Source organism: Genypterus blacodes, unplaced genomic scaffold, assembly GCF_046128005.1.
Source record: "Genypterus blacodes isolate CSIRO-AG114 ecotype Tasmania unplaced genomic scaffold, CSIRO-AGI_Gbla_v1 ptg000015l_1, whole genome shotgun sequence".
Lineage (NCBI taxonomy): Eukaryota > Metazoa > Chordata > Actinopteri > Ophidiiformes > Ophidiidae > Genypterus > Genypterus blacodes.
Window position 1 is genome coordinate 1781568 of NW_027466829.1, and position 16663 is coordinate 1798230.

A 16663-nucleotide genomic window follows, 5' to 3' on the forward strand; every position below is an offset into this window, starting at 1 on the left:
CCCCGCCCCTTCTGGGACAGTACTGTCCCAAATCACTGTCAATCCAATCTGATCAACGATGCAAAAAAGCTGTGTTTATAAAGAGTAATAAGCGTAAAGAACACGCCATAAATACAGCCGGGATTTAACGTTGCTGCCTGAACAGATTAATGCAAGATGTGAAAGATTAGCGTTATTCTAGGTGGACATGTGGCCCATTTGTTCATATTTCCCCATAAACCCTTGATCATCCTGCTGTTGCTTTTGTTTGTGATGACATTTATAATTCCTGTCGGGGGAAGAATGCAGCGTGATAAACGGCGTGGCAGCATCTGAAGGCGCAGCAGGCAGGCGGCATGCTGGGGCAGCTAGAGGGACAGGAGTCTGAGGAGGCTGAGGATGCATGATCAGTGGAGACTTCGCTTTTTCTTTTCCAAAGGACACTGTTGAGGACATGCGTGTGTGTGTGTGTGTGTATTCAGGAATCTATGCCTGTGTGCACGTGCGTCCGTATGTGATTGCTGTCATGTGTGGATGTGTGTATGACGTTAATTGTGACAGAGGAGAGGGAGGTCATTCATTGTGTTGGATTAAGATCTGACCACATCTGGGTGACAATCTGGATCAGCCCGTGTCAGTCTGTCCCAGCCGCTCTCTAATTAACCATGAGCCTGCTGCACTCCAGGGACTTAAACACGCGTGTCCATATACACACACCAACACACACGGAGGGGACAGACAGTGAACCCCTGCGCGGATGCTGAGAATGTAGGAGAGTGGTAGATAGATGGATAGAAACAAGGCCAGCCTGGGGAATCATATACAGGAGCTGCGATGCCTGCGTTAAATTTTTAGAGAGAGTGGGAGTTTTTCTATAAGATCCGCGCACGGTTTAGTTACAGCTCTCTGCGGCCGCGTAGCCTCGTTGCCTTGAGCAGAGAGAATTCATGTCACACACAGCAGAATTTGATTAGGCACGAGATGGTATTACTGCCCGCCTGGGTGGGAGGAAGGAAGAGGGTACTCAGACAAGGGGTAGCGATAGGGAAAGGGAGGGGGAGGGGGTGTGTGGCACGTGTACAGTGTGTGTGTTGTTGCGGTGGGGGCATGGGAGGAGGCATTATTCAGGCTGCCCCCTCCTCATGTGCTCTTTCCCCCCTGCCCCTCAAATAAGGGACTAGTCAACCAGAGCAGCTTTTATGATTGGAAGTGCTTATGTATGTGTGTGTGTGTGTGTGTGTGTGTGTGTGTGTATTGAATGGCAGGGAGATGTATGTCATTACGATGGCAGGACGGCGTCCCCATGGCTCGCAGCGATGTTCACAGGCATCACGTTTCAAATGGCTTCTCGGCACCTTGTTGTTTTACCGCATAGTCTCTATGTATGGCTCCGTTGGCTGCCCACCTCTTTCCTCAAACACCGATCGCTTGATCTCCGTCCCCGTCGCCCTAAATCAACAGAAGGCGGAGGCGCCGCTGATGTTAGGCTTCGTTCCTTTTTTTCTGTTTCTCTTCCTGCTCTGGATTGCGTTGTGGCTAAAAGCGTCCCCGCCGGAGAGGAAGGAAGACAATAAAACAACAATAACGACCGATCAACCTGACGGGACAAAAATGCAGACAAACGGCGAGAGCGAGAGCGAGACAGACAGGGGAGGCTTACAGTAAGACAGGCCTTCCAAGCACGCGGACAGTCAGTCAAGCAGACAGATGAGATTGGGATTGGTTTGGCCAGCAGCTTGCATTACCGCCATGCTGTGCTGTGATAACATATTATCCCGTTCATATAATGCACTGTGCTATATTTTGCGGGGGGGTGGGGGGGGGGGGATTGAGGCCGTCGTCCCTCCCCCCCACCTCCCCCGCGCAGCCCTGGACAGCTCGTCTGGCTTTTCTTTTGATTGTACGTCGGCGTCAGATGGAGCAGAGTGAGAGGTTTTAAGTCCAGCTGATTGAATCCCTCATACACTCTAATTTGCTGAAGTGATCCAGGCTTGGGTTTTAAGCGTCCCTGTGCCACGAGCAGACGCAATCTCATCTGCCCGACTGGCCGCCTCGGCATCGTGTCTGTCTGCGCAATGTGTCACGCCATCTCGCTCCTCCTGTCTTGCTGTTTCCCTGTCTTTTGCGGTGAATCTGAGGCCTGCTGCCTCCTTATGTTGACATGTTAGGATGTGTAATCGTCTTCATTTTTTGCTTTTTCATTTTCCCGCAATTTGACTTTGCTTGCTCCTATCGCGTTCTCTCCCTGTGACCCACATTTTTACAGCAGGCTTGTTGACAGCGGGGAGGCCTGACCAACATTATGAGGGCTCGCTTGTGAGAAATGTACTTTTTATGGCGCAAGATATCAATTACCAATTCCCGTATGAATATGATCATTAATTGATTCCTCTAAAGTCTGATTTCCACGGAGACTCAAGTCTGACAGCCCAGAATTGCACATGCCCGAGGGTTGGGTCTGTGTCTGTCCAGTGGTCGTTGGACTGGCCTAATACTGTCTGACTGTCAGTCCAGTGCCCTAATAGGGCTGGAGAGACTTGAGGCTCCCTCTCGGCGCCTACTACATCTTTTCTCCAGGCTGTCTGTGCAAAAAGCATCATTATATGACAGATACCCTTCATTTACCAATCTCAAATCCTTCCTGGCACTGTTCCCTTTGACAGGAGAGGGAGAAGGGACAGGCTATAAGTGTGCGTCTGTGGGTGTGGACGGGCATCAATCTCCCATTGTTGTGTCCCCCCCTCTCCTTCCCTCTTACGTCCTTCTCCTTCCTCCGTGACCCCTCTCTTCACCGCCGCCTCCGCCGTCGAAGGAGGTCCCTTTGACCCCTGCGCTAGCCGATGGGGGTTGGGGGTGCTGGTGAATGGAGAGCTAATGGAGAGAGCCCGCTGGTTGCAGGTGGAAATGAGATGTATTACTGATAGGATCAGCAGCATGCTGGAGAATAACAATAACCACAGGAAAGAGGTAATTACCACAAGGAAGGATGAAGCACTGCATAGATTAGTCAATGGACAGCTGAGCAGCTCTGACGCCGCTCTGCTTGTTTGGTTTTTGTGGCTATTACTGTTCCTATTAGAAGGATTTTTAGCAGAGGTAGTGGAGAAATGCTCTGTGGCAGCAACTGCATTGTTAAAGCAATGAAACAGTGTTCAGTGTTCTGTGTTACCCGGCAATAAGTGGGATATGTGATATGGCTACAAGCGTGCTCAGTTTAAAAACAGCCTGTGTTTAGTGACATGTGGTGATGCCATGTGAGAGAATGTGGCATATCCTGTGTGCTAATATTGACCGGGCCGCTCCGTGCCAACAGGGCAGCATGAGCCATGTGTGCAGCAGAGACAGGGGCGGTGGATTCTTCCTCACACGACGTCTCTCTAAGGGGCGTGAGCGAGATTACGACTGTAACGGGGAGAAAGTGGAAATTAGGCGACCTTTGGATGTACAGCTGCTGTCTATAAAAGCCAAATAAGTCACAGTTACAGCTTCACACCCTCAGGTTCTGTTGAATCAGCACCTCAGACTGCACACGCATAAACGCGGTTGTCACCCAGCCAGCCCACAGCGATGCATTTCACTGAACTTTATTTATAATTCCCTCTGAACAGTTTATTTCCTAATATGTCTGCGAGCGTTGCTATTTGTTGTCGTCGTTGTTTTGTCATTAAAGTCTGACGCCGTTCAGTGAGTCAGTCGCTCTCAGCTTCAGATCGTGTTCCGTGAACCCAGTTTAAATATTCTCCCTCTTTTTCCTTCCCTCCATATGCTTCCGTACGCCTTTCGTAATGCGCTGTTAGACACGGAGGAATGCTAATACTTAAACAGGTAAAACAGTGACAGCCTCGTCAGCGCTTTCACTCTGCCTTTTTTCCGATAGCGGGAGAAAGAAAAAGAGAGAGGGAGGTCTGTTTTCAGGACCTTGAGCACCAGGAATGTTGCTCCAGTTCGCCGAGAGAGACCCAAGGTCTCCGCGAAAAAGGTGGCCTTGTCCAAACCCCCCCCCCCCAAAAAAAAGAACTCCAGTCACTAAATTTAAATTCCATCTCCAGTCTCCTGCCTACATAAATGAGCATTTTAGCTGATCACATGCCTGCTTGATGCACGGTTCTGCCCAGGCGGAGAGCAGGGATTGGGAAAGTGCAGCGGTGCAATAGTGAGTGTCAGCGTGTTAATGTATGTGTCAAGAGTTGGGGCGGGCTCCTCTGAACCACAGGTGCACAGCAGGGGGTGTAACTCTGCACATTGATTTCACAGTCAGTGACCACCGTGCAATATATCTGGAGAAAGTGTTTTTTATGTGGACCGCCTTCAAACAGGCTGAGGAGGAACCTTTAAGGGCATGAATATGGAGATGGATCCCCCCGGGGGGAGGAAGGGAGGAAGGCAGTCATTCTCAGCTCCGACCCAGAGCCTTTTACATTAGGCGAGGGCAACGCGTGGGATGGCGAGAGGGGAAGAGGCAACAGCAGAGAGAGAGATAGGGAGGGGAAAGTCCTGTAAATGGCAAGCTTTCTCCTCATGAAGTGCTTTTTCCTGTTAATGCTGGCGGAGAGCTATTTCTCCCCAACCATCGCTACCTCACCAGTCCCTCCATATCCTGAAAAAGATCTTATTTTTAGTCGTTTATATCCATGCTGCATTCTGCTCTTTGCTTATAATTGCCTGCCCCTGCTGTTGAATAAAACTTTCTTTGAAATGGAAGGGAAACAGATTACACTCATTACTGTAGACTCGCTGACCCAAGTGTGTGTGTTTGTGTGTGTGTGTGTGTGTGTGTGTGTGTGTGTGTGTGTGTGTGTGTGTGTGTGTGTGTGTGTGTGTGTGTGTGTGTGTGAGTGAGTGTGTCTCTGTGTGTGTGTGTGTGTACACGATTGTGTAAATGCTGCAGGGTCCCAGGGATCCGTCAGTCTCCCGTCTGGAGCCAAGCTAAGGGAAGGTCAGCCTGATGGATACATCCTGACATGCACACAGCCTCTGATGTCAGCTGTGTGTGTGTGTGTGTGCGTGTGTTTGTGTGTGTGTGTGTGTGCATGTATGCATGTGTGTTTGTGTGTGGGCTGCCAGGCCAGCAGAGGCACGGTTCAATAGAGCAGAGGGCGGAGAGGCAAGGAGGGAGGGAGCTCTAGCTTGGCCTTGGTGCCCTAGTTTGAGGGGATTTGAAAGAGTTGAGCTGGCACAGGGTACGGCTGGGGGTGTCAGGGACGGTGCAGGGGGGGGTGAGGTGTAGGGGCTGGCCGGGCTGGCGGTGGGGTGGCTGAAGGGGGTGAGGTGAGGTGGTGGGCTGGGGTGGGGTGGCAGAAGAAAGGCTCCATTCATGAGTCGTGCCATCTCTGGCTCCCAGGGGGACTGGGACTCATCAATGACCAGGCCAGCTGGGAGGATGTCAGCAGGCAGACATACTCGCTCTCCCTCTCTCTCTCTCTCTCTCTCTCTCTCTCTCTCTCTCTCTCTCTCTCTCTCTCTCTCTCTCTCTCTCTCTCTCTCTCTCTCTCTCTCGCTCTCTCGACTTCCCACCCACCCCCTTTTGTCAAGGACCTCTAGCCTGAACACTGTGTCCTCTCATTCAGACCTTTTGAAATACAGAGAACGCAACTGGGCCGACGGTTAGCTTGCGCTCCGTCTGCACTATACGTGACATGTGTGGTCTGCACCCAGAAGCTTACCGCCCTCCCTCCCTCCCTCCCTCGCCCAGGCCCTGTCTGCGATAGCCACACCAGCTGGAGACGGACGAGGTGGGGTGCAGCTACAGGGTGATAACTTGGCAGTGTCAGCTTGATGTAGCACACTTCTGAGGCACATCCAAGTTTGTGACCGTACCACGTGAGCCGAGACTCCATCATCTAGCAACAAGGAGGCACTGACAGGCAAACAAATTACATTTCCTATAGGCGGGGCACTTTTATGTTTTGTCGGATAAGCCTTAGCAATAATAACAAAAGTCCCTTTAAAAACACCACTGATGGTATTCACAGAATTTGAATATCTGCATGATTTGTCAATCATTGTGCTATAGTGCTTAAGGAAGGGAAGGGGGTACAGGAAAGGAGCGCGTGCAGATGTATGTGCTGTTTATCACTGCCAGTGAAAGGCCTGCATCAGCAGCAGCAGCTGTGCGGGGCGCTTTGCATGCGATGGCAGTGGTGCGTTTGTAGGGGGGGAGATTTGCATTTGCGGCTAAATATCATGAGCAGCGACGGTACTCCCTCTCTCATCCTCCCTTCCCTTTTTCTGTCACTCTCTCTGTCTCTCCGTGTAGTATAGGGGCTTCCTGTAAGAGAGAGAGAGAGGGGGGGGGGGGGGGGGGGGGGGGTAGAAGTAGAGAAACCATGAGAACAACCCAAGGAGAGCACTGAACCAGAGCATAACCCAGGCAAGGCTGAGACTGAACTGGATCCAAGCATAACATCAACGCTTGCAAATCTCTCAATCACCCACGAAGGGCAAAGGCCACATGGTGGTGATACACACAGTCTCACACACGCACACACACATAGAAACTCTGCACCGCAGCTAAATACCTAGCACTAATTGCACCCCCATTTAAGTAGGTTCGTTGAAGTCGCCTGTTATGAAAGCCACACTTCCATGACATCAAAAGTGGCGCAGCTTCAATCGTGGGAACAGAACATTGAGCTCTGCCCTCTGAGCAGCTGGCAGTCTCGCCTGTTTTGCGACTACGCCGATGATATTACAGAGCCTCGCTTCTGCGAACGGGCGAAAAGGGAGATGTTGACGGCGTTGCGGTCTGCGTCCATGCGTCTGCGTGCGTCGGCGTGAGCCAGAGGAGCATCTGATGAAAGGCTTCACTGCCCGCTTTCATCTCCACAACGCGTATTGATGCGTGGGGGGGAGGAGGGAGAATTTCCCTGCGACTTGGTTAGAAAACAAACAAACAGCAGCCTCGCACTGTGAGACCAACCTATGCTTTTGTGCGGCTCTCTCTCTCTCCAGGGGCTCGTACATATTTTTTCTTCGGTTCTCCCGTAATCAAACAGGGCTTTTTTGCAGTAGCAGAGCACTGTGAAGTGAAGTGAAGCGTTTTGATGACACAAGGAGCAGAGAAGTGGTGGGGCAGCGTGTAATTTTCATTACACCAGAATGTAAAGAAACACAGTGATGTCTGTCTCCACCCTGATTACTAACTTCTTCACAGACAGCATGTTTAATATAGTCTAGAGTATAATAAACATCCCTCGCTTTTGATACTTTGATTTGCGGGCTTGTCGCCTCCTGGTTCTTCTTTACTTTATTCTATTCCTTTTCAAGTGTACACGTGTGTGTGGTTCCACATGTGCACAGCTGCCATTGTCCCCCTCTCCTTCATGTCCACAGCGGGCAGGTTAGCAGGCTGTTGAAGGAGCAGCGCTGACCCCGCTCCTGGTCTCGGTCTCGGTCTCTTCTCTGCCCTCAGTTGTTTTCTGCCTTCATTAGACGGTCGCCGTTCCCACTGCTATCACCTCCTAGCAGGCTTCTTTATGCCTCTTTGGCAGCCCCTTGATAGGCGCCACAGCTCTTTGTGTGTGTGCGGAGGTGTCTTTGTGTCGGTGCGTAATGGTGCCCTAAGATACTGTTGCTAGAGTGTTGTCGTGGTGTCTGTTCCACCGCTGCCCTCCAGACCCCAATAACCACTTTCTGTGACAGGAGCTCTTCAGCCAGCTAAGCACCAGTCCTCGTCATTTGCTTTATTTGTGTCTCTCCTGACCTCTCAGTCCTCCTTCCCCTTCCTCTGCCTCCATCTTTCCTTCGTATTCCGCTGTAGCTGTGTCTCAGTGCTTTCACATGCACCAATTACTCAAGCGTCTGAATACTTCAGCGGCTAACAATCGGTATAGGCAATGCGTACATTTCCTCACCTGGTGCACTTCCCCTCATAAGCCAATTAAGCAGTAAGTCATGAACATATGGCAATCCGTGGAATCCTATTATTTCTATCCGCGGATTTCTTACTCCACATTTTTTTGCCTTAATCATAATGCGGACAAACTGTATAATGTGCAAGCCAACCAAGCTTACCTTACCAAGCTCTCTCTCTCTCTCTCTCTCTCCCTCTATATATATATATATATATATATATATGTGTATATATATATCAGCCAGATCTCAATTTACAATCGCCTGTGGCCTCATTTCTCTTCGCCCAGCATCACCAAGTAATGAATAGACGACAGGGTGCTAGAGTCAGAAATTTGCTTTTAAGTATGTGAGGTATGTTCATTCATTCTCTTCCAAGCGCTCCCGCTGCTTTCAGGCCGCTCACCCATCTCCTTTCCCCCGACAGGCCCTATAAAGTCCCATGGCGTCTCCCGGTGCTGTTTTTTTTCTCCACATTCTCTGTTTCCCTGGTGCCCACAGTTCCAGCGGGCCAGAGGCCAGAGCCCCCTCGCCGCTCTCTCTCTCTCTCTCCCCGCCCCGTCTGAAACCCTGCCAGAACCCACCTAAGCTCAGCCCCGGGAGCGCCAGACTTGTTACCATGGTCACAGTAGCCAGCATTCGGAGGGGGGGGGGGAGTTGGAGAGAGGAGCGAGAGACAGAAAGTTTTCCGAGATGAGCCTTCAGGCTGTGAGCTCTGCGTGTCACGGTGTTAACCTGTTATTAATTGGCGAGGGTCTTCTCGTTTGCTGCGGTCTAGACTGAAGCTGCAGACGGAAAGAGAGATCCACTTACTTATTCTGGCAATGGGACTGAATGTAATAGCTAACATGCCGAAAAATGTCCCCTGTACGGTGTCGTAGCTGCTTTGAAATTTAAACTGCAGAGTCACTCAGTGTCCTTGCTTATTCCAGATTCCCCCAAGAGACATTAGCTCACGCAGAATGTATTCATCTTTCTGACAGGACATAAAATGTGTCGAGGCAGTTGGAATGAAATTTGGGAATTGTTCGAGACCGCTGCCACGACTCGAGTAACTGAAACAATATTTTCACGTTTTCATCAAATCAGGGATATTTATGTCCGTTCCGAATGAAATGGCCTCTTTGTGTGTTACTGTATCTGTGTGGGAGTGTGTGTGCGCGTGGGTGTTTACTGGGGGAAAGGAGAGAACAGAGAAGAGGCGCTTGGTTAAGTAACGTGACGGATACTGTAAACCTGGAGGAAACATATGAAGCTATGCTCAAGAGAACGTTTGAGCCGGTTTTGTTTTTCATGGCATAATTGTTTCCACGTTTTCTCGCTGTCCCCTCTTCCTCTTTCTTCCTCATCTCGCATGTCTGGGGTCGGACTAGGCGTGGTACTCCTGCGCTGATACGGATCAGTTATCGGCAAGATGAAATCAAAGTGACGGCGGAATTAAAACGAGAGAGCTTGATGGTGTTGACGTCATACTAAAGCTCTTATTCCTATGCTATATTATTACTATCAAACTGAACTGAACAGAATTGAAATAGATTTATAATATAAATTGAATTGTCTGTATGTGTGATTTTTGTTGAGTGTGGCGAGAATGTGTGTGTGTTTGAGTGTGGCGTGTGTGTGTGTGTGCTGCCTAATTAAATCTTTCTGGGAATGCTCCTCCAAAGTTTGTGGAGGGCTTCCAGCCTCACTCCTACCTACGCAGAGCCGTCGACTCGCTCCTCTGACCTCTGCTTACTACACCAGGGCTGCACTTTTGTGAGCCCAGGAAATGTGTGAAAATGAGACGAATGCTCTTCCTCACAAGCCCGTTGGGGATCTGAGGTTTTTCTTAATGGCGATGACGTAATCGAGCCTCACTTCAAAGGCAGACCGGCTTGTTAGAATCTCACTTTTGTTTGTCCTTTATGTAACTGTGTGATGTTTGTGGCTCTCCGCAGGGCTCCAGAGATCATCCTCGGCTTGCCGTTCTGCGAGGCCATCGACATGTGGTCCCTGGGCTGCGTCATAGCCGAGCTCTTCCTGGGATGGCCGCTCTACCCTGGGGCCTCTGAGTTTGACCAGGTAAGACTCAAGTGGCAGCAGGAAGTAGAACGTGACGTGTGCCCATCAATCTGTGGCAGGCATGTGTGTGTGTGGGGATTTTAGGTATAACCACACATGCTAAAGCCCATGTACTGTATGTGTATGTGTGTGTGTCATGTCCGTATGTTGTCCTCTGTCTGTGTGTGTGTGTGTGTGTGTGAGCGGGATACTTCCCCAATCCCCCTGACAGCCCCCTGATGATTCTTGCGCAGCCTCGCTGTTTATCTGAACAGATGCCACACAGCCACTTGTCCAATTAGCGGAGCCTCTGCGCTCCAGAGCAAGACATTGCCGCGTTCCCCTCTCTCTATCAGTCAGACAGGGGCGCAGCGGGGAAAACCTTGAGCGAGTTGTGCTCCATCACAGAACATGCTGCCCCAAAAGTGAGCAAAGTGACTCATTTATAAGTCTTATTTCAATGTTTGGAGCCGGGGCTGAGGTCATGTTTGGGTACTGAGTGTGTTTCAGCCCAATGAATTTCAAGTGCTTATGTCAGACTAGAGCAGCTGCCTTAAAGTCTTCATTTGTCATGGAGTGAGCACACACACTGCTCCCTCAGTTAAGTGTGTCACTAATGTGAGTATGCCGTATAATGGAAAGAAATGTAAGGTGTGGTTGATGTGGTTGTCATTCTCTCTCTCCTCCAGATCCGGTACATCTCGCAGACACAGGGCCTGCCTGCAGAGTATCTGTTGAGTGCAGGGACAAAGACCACCAGGTTCTTCAACAGAGACCCAGACTCCACGTATCCTCTTTGGAGACTGAAGGTACACACACACACACAGACACACACACACACACACACACAAACGCAGCACTGGCAACTTCCAAAATCCCCATTGTTCCATGGGGGTCGTTAATATTCCAGAAACTCTGGCTGCACTGTGTGAGGCACTGACAGTCCAGTTGCCGGCTATAAACAAAGTGAGAGGGTAATAAGAGCAGAATGGATCTGTGTGAGAGGATTTGGCAAATGGGAACGCCGCGTGATGAATCCAGCTCAGAGGGTGCCTACTCAAACGCCCTCCCACCGTCCCTCTATGTAGGCCACTCAATACGGAGGCTTCATCCTTTCCTTTCTTTTTTTCTCTCCCTCTCATTAACTTTAGATGAACTTTGCCGCGGCACGCAGAGAATCTGTACACATAGTTCTTGTCTGCATTGAATACGTCCTACAAATACTGATCCCGGCTCTGCAGGATACGGAGATGTTTATACCATGTCTGTCACGCCCGTGCACGAGATTGATCTATCTCTCTCTCTCTCCCCGTCGCTCTTTCTTATCTGCACCAAATGAACCCCGGCCACATACCACACTGACATAAATGGATGTTGCCGTGTCATTGGTGCTCAAACATGAAACGTCTGCTTTAGAACCACACAGCTGCTCAGGTCAGGCTGTCAGGTAAACTTACATAGCTCGGATGTTTCTGGGAGTTTGGGAACTATGTGGTCCTAATTTGGGTTCTGTGGTTGTACAAAATAAATTCCTCACCAGAAATTAACTCTGCGTGTGTTTGTGGATGGTAGATCAGACGTTCTACTGTCTTTGGTGTGTGTCTCCCTCTGTTGGAATCTGATTTGGGGAGAACCTTTGAACCCAAAACAACACCATCTTTTACCACGAAGACGAATCAATACCTCCTCAATTGTCAATCTCGTGTTCTCAGTGTGATGAATTGTGGAGGCAGTAGTGTGGGTGCAGGTAAGAAGGTGAGGGAGAGAGAGACGTTCAAATGTTCTCGACTATTCCACCCTCTCAATCTTACAGACAGATGCTTTGGGGCATCCTAACCTCTTGCTTCCACTCTGAGAGGCCATATGTGCATGCACACAGATACAGTATGTGTGTATACTCTTTAATTAAACCGTGCCATGTATTTGGTCAAGGTGGTTCTTTAATTTGGGGTCAATATGCATTTTCCTACAGCTCACATGCATTTATGTCAACCTGCACCTGTGTATAACTCGACCCATGCAGTGTTCGTTCTGTACAATGTCTCCCCCGTGTCTGTGTGACATGGAGTCTGTCTCCTATCTTTCCAGGCTGTTTGATGAATATTTGTGTGCTACCCCAGGGTTGCTCAGAGGGCAAGCCGAGCCCTGCTGTACATCAACAACAAGAGGCTGTAATGAGCCAAATGTAAATAGTGTGTTTCCAGAGGGGAAGTGTGATGGGATTTGAGAGCAACATCTGCTTCTTGTCTCCTGCAGACTCAGGAGGACCACGAGGGTGAGACAGGGATCAAGTCCAAGGAGGCGCGCAAGTACATCTTCAACTGCTTGGACGACATGGCGCAGGTATGCAGTTACGCCGGATCGGCGCTGTACAATAGATGCATTATTTCACCCTGCGGCCCCGTCTTTTGACACGCTCGCTTCTGCCTGTCCTGTATACGTGGATCCCATTGATGGGGGCTGTTTGGGTCCCTGGCAAGTTTGATCCATCCCATCCTGAGAATTATCTATCAAATACTTGAAGCGTTTTCAAATATTTATCCTGCCGAGGCCTGATCCCCAGATGCTGCGTAGCTTCACTGCCATATAGAATTTTGCTGAGCGAAATGAAAGCAGCTGTTCGGCAAAACCCTTCCTCAACCCAGCCTCTGCTCTTCATTTTGTCTAACCACTATAGAATAACTTACAGGCAAACTTTTGAGCCAAACATGTGGCGAGCCCGAGCGCCCGTGTTTGATATGTGTGCGTTTGTTTTCTTATTTAAGTAGGAGTGAGCGTTGCGGCTGTGTTTTTCACTCTCTACATCTGCAGTACATGTAAGCATACAGGGCACGAATACAAAATGTAAGTCTGCCTGCACACACACACACACACACACACACTCACACACACCACTTTCCAGAAGGTTCCATCCAGCCTCGCAGACCCGCTCAGTGGGACGCGCGCGATGTTGTGTCTGCGTGACTCAGCAGGTTAACCTCTCTCTCCGCTTCCAGCCCTGCATTTCCATGTCAGAACACCTGTGGGAATCTACAAATGTAGTTGTTTAGGGGGGTTTCATGCAACCCGCTGCCTTCCACTGCCACTAAACATGGGTACATGCATTGTCAGTTTTCTCAGTTAATTCCACTCTCCACGGTGGGAAAGTTCACATTCAGCCATGACATTTTGATAGGACGTGCCTGACAGCGAGGTGATAGGGAGTCTCTGTTTTGTTCGCCCTCGCTTGGCCAAATAGTGGTGCTGCTGGCAGGTATTGCAGTGGGGATGGAAAATTACAATATTCTTTCCCAGGCCCTTACACTCTCTGACAGCGCTCTCTTCGGTGTCACTGTGTTCCAGGATCCTGCCTCTGATAATGAACAGTCACCAGATAACGGTGCAAATTATTTATTTTGGAATATGGCAATCGTAATACACAAACAGCAACCTCGGCAAATTGCCCGTGTGGATACGTAACACATGTTAGCTTCTTAAGTGATGGGGAGAAGGTACGACTGTCCAGTCATGCCCACAGCCTGTCAGGTGTGTCTGGCATAACATACTGTCAGCTGAGATAAGATATCATCTCTGCCTGGGCTTGTTGAATTTACAGTTAAGACACACTCACACACACATACACACCCACACACACACACACACTCATGCAAGAATATGAGTTAATGAAACCAACCAGCGCTAGTGTAATATCCCCAGGGTCATCTCTGTCTCATATGCTTCAAGCTCTATGTCCCATCTTCCTCTGGCTGTTGCAGCGGGGAGTCGGCTTACTATAAAAACAACGGAGGAGATATGGCAGCGCTGCTCAGGCTGAATGTGGGAGAAAGCTGCCTATTTTACCCCATCTCACAATCCCAGGCCGTATAAACAAGTCAGCATTGTGGACAGCTGTCTCCGCGCGTATAATGGATGATATAGCTGAAGGCCCTGAAAGACAGAGAGGCTGGGTGCCAGGAAGAGATAATGAAGCTCCTTTCAGTCGTGGGAAATGTGGGGAGGCTTTAGTCACAACTATATCTAATTTGAGTAAATCAGAGACCGACTTACCGCGGAGGCAAGACCCCGCTAGAGGCCCGCTGCGGATGGTGGGAGGCCGGGGAACGGCTGGAAAATGGATTCACTTTGATGTGTGAGCCCCTCAGTGTCTCGGCGGCGGTTGTTGATGGGAGCAGCGGGGGGAACGTAAAGGTGAATTGAAATGGTGTGTAACCTGGCCCTCGCCTTATCTGGCCTTCGTTACACTCACTTTCTTTCATTGTAGTGTTGGTCTGACTAAAAATATTTAATTTATGGGTCCGTCTGCGTGTGTTTTACACTATCTTTAAGTTTGAGGCCCTGCTCCACAAATCCTGAGGCGCAGTCCGAGCTCAGTCCCGCTGTTTTGACATCTGCCGTCCTTGCTCACACTCTCACGACACAGATGTGGCTCCGTAAACACTACAAGACAAGACGCGGACAGTTAAGCCTTGTCTTTATATTGAGCCGCATTTAGTCCCCATGTTTGTTTCCGTTCGATTGAAAGGAAATTGCAAAGATTGATGCTTATATTCCATTTCCTCTTTGACCTAAAACGCTCGTTGCCATCATGGCGTCCGGTTCCCTGCGGTGCACCTCAGCTGCCACATGTGTTCGCCCCAAAGTCATCTCATCCGTAAGCAGAGGACAGTGTGATTATTTCTCAGCTCATTCTGCAGGATCTCCCTTTATCTCCCGCGGTGGAGACGGCAGGCAGCGCGGAATGGATACACAGGCTGAATAACCTGCATAGAGAGAGCGAATTGAATCAGATTTGCGGTGTTGATTGACAGCACATCTGATAGCCCCTGGAGCAGGCCTAAAGATAAGCGCTGCGTCTTTATGAGAAACAGGCATGCTGCCTCTGCATGGCAGTCACAATAAACAAGGCTGCCTGTCTGCCACCGTCCCCGTCTCTGTCCTCGTGCTGTCAGACGCTCATTCGCTAAGGGCCAGACCCACGTCCCAGTCCCCCCCCATCCTTATCCCAACCTCACACACACCCCTGACTCCTGCACAACAGATCAATGTAAGTGCGCTACAAGGCCGAAATCTATATTCATCCGCAACTTATAAGCCTCGATGTTTTAACACAGATGAAGCGGCGCGGCAGCTTTTCCAGCCGTCGCCTCAGAGCGTATTTAGGTGAAGTTGTCCCGGGTCAGCTTTTTTCGCAGGCACTCGCAAAATGGTGTCCTTTGTGGAAGGGGGGGGGGGGGTAAAGACTCGCCAATGGCTGCATTTATCGAGTTGATGTTTTTCAGTTTGTTTTCGCAGGAATAGATAAAAATCTCAGCCCAGGCGCCAGGAGATATTTCAAGTGGCGCTATGAATACCAGTGCAAATGTTTATAATGTCACTAAGGTGCAAGGTTATCACTGGGCTCTGTGACACACACACTGACACCTTAACTGATGAGGCCTTGTGAGTATTTATAGGGCTCTCTCTGTGGGAATAAACTGTGGGGGAGATTTTCTCTGTCATCAGCAGAAAAACACAGACCTCGAATATTCAATCAGCCATTAAGGAGCTGCGAGTATGTGTGTGTGTGTGCGTGTATGTGTGTGTTTAGAATTGCTAACGCGTGTGCTTGTCGGTGTATTTTCTCCAGGTCAATATGACATCAGATCTGGAGGGGAGCGAGATGCTGGCGGAGAAGGCAGACAGGAGAGAGTTCATCGACCTGTTAACCAAGATGCTGACCATCGACGCAGACAAGAGGATCACGCCGATTGAAACGCTCAATCACCCCTTTGTGACCATGTCGCATCTCCTCGATTACCCGCACAGCACACAGTACGCGCTCATCTGTTACCTTCGTTTAGAACCGAATCATAATTGCGAACTGTGAAATAACAGCTGCCTCCGTCTTAAGGGACAGCGCTCACTCACTTCTTTCTCACTCTCTCTCTCTCTCTGTCTCTCTCTCTCCGCACAGCGTGAAGTCGTGCTTTCAAAACATGGAGATCTGCAAGCGGCGCGTGAACATGTACGACACCGTCAACCAGAGCAAGACGCCCTTTATCACCCACGTGGCCCCCAGCACCTCCACCAACCTCACCATGACCTTCAACAACCAGCTTAACACTGTGCACAGCCAGGTACAAAACGCACGGCAATCATTCACCAAAGAAGAGGGACACACTGACTTTGTTGTCAAGTATGTTAAGCTGCGCATTAGCGTGCTACACGACTGAGGGAATGATTGACACAAGCACACAGCGGAGCCTCGAATGCTCCACAAAGAACGTTTATTTCCCAACGGAGCCGTGTATTATGTATTCATTTCAGATAATATATAGCCTGCTGCACATATCACACACAATTTAGCAAATGTATATCCGCACACTTTGTCCGGTCGGCCCTAATCGTTGTATTTTTATCCAACCTGCCTCCACCTCTAAGACTCGACTGTCAGTAGTTAAACAGCTTGAAAGCCTGAGCGCGGCTGTTTGTCTGTTCTATTTTCTCCGTCTCTGCCGCCGGTCTTTCTGCACCTCTCCGTGTTTAGTGCTCCGTCTCTCTGCCTTCCTGCATGTATATCTGTCTGCCCGCATTTCTGTCTATGCCTCAGGGTCCTGTGGGATTGTCACAAAGTGCTGATTACACACATGACAAGCCCCACTTCCTGCTTGCCTTGCATTCTGGGGCTTTCAGGCCTTAAGAATCCCTTTACCAGGCTTCCTCTCTTCTTTTTTCCCCCCCGCCTCCCCTCTCCCTCTCGCGCTCTCTCGCTCTCTCCTCTCTTCTGTCTTGTCTTCTTTCCTGCCATTCG

At 49.8% G+C, this 16663-nt stretch overlaps 1 protein-coding gene across 4 annotated transcripts in view; it reads left to right on the top strand.

Annotated features, from left to right (window-relative positions):
* hipk2 (homeodomain interacting protein kinase 2) overlaps positions 1 to 16663 on the top strand; it is a 68554-nt gene that overhangs the window by 37508 nt on the left and 14383 nt on the right. For all 4 annotated transcript variants that reach the window (XM_076171876.1, XM_076171895.1, XM_076171904.1 and 1 more), the window contains exons 3-7: positions 9771 to 9894; positions 10563 to 10682; positions 12130 to 12216; positions 15500 to 15684; positions 15827 to 15989. In XM_076171876.1, the coding sequence (XP_076027991.1) occupies positions 9771 to 9894; positions 10563 to 10682; positions 12130 to 12216; positions 15500 to 15684; positions 15827 to 15989 (679 nt within the window). The remainder of the gene's footprint in view (positions 1 to 9770; positions 9895 to 10562; positions 10683 to 12129; positions 12217 to 15499; positions 15685 to 15826; positions 15990 to 16663) is intronic.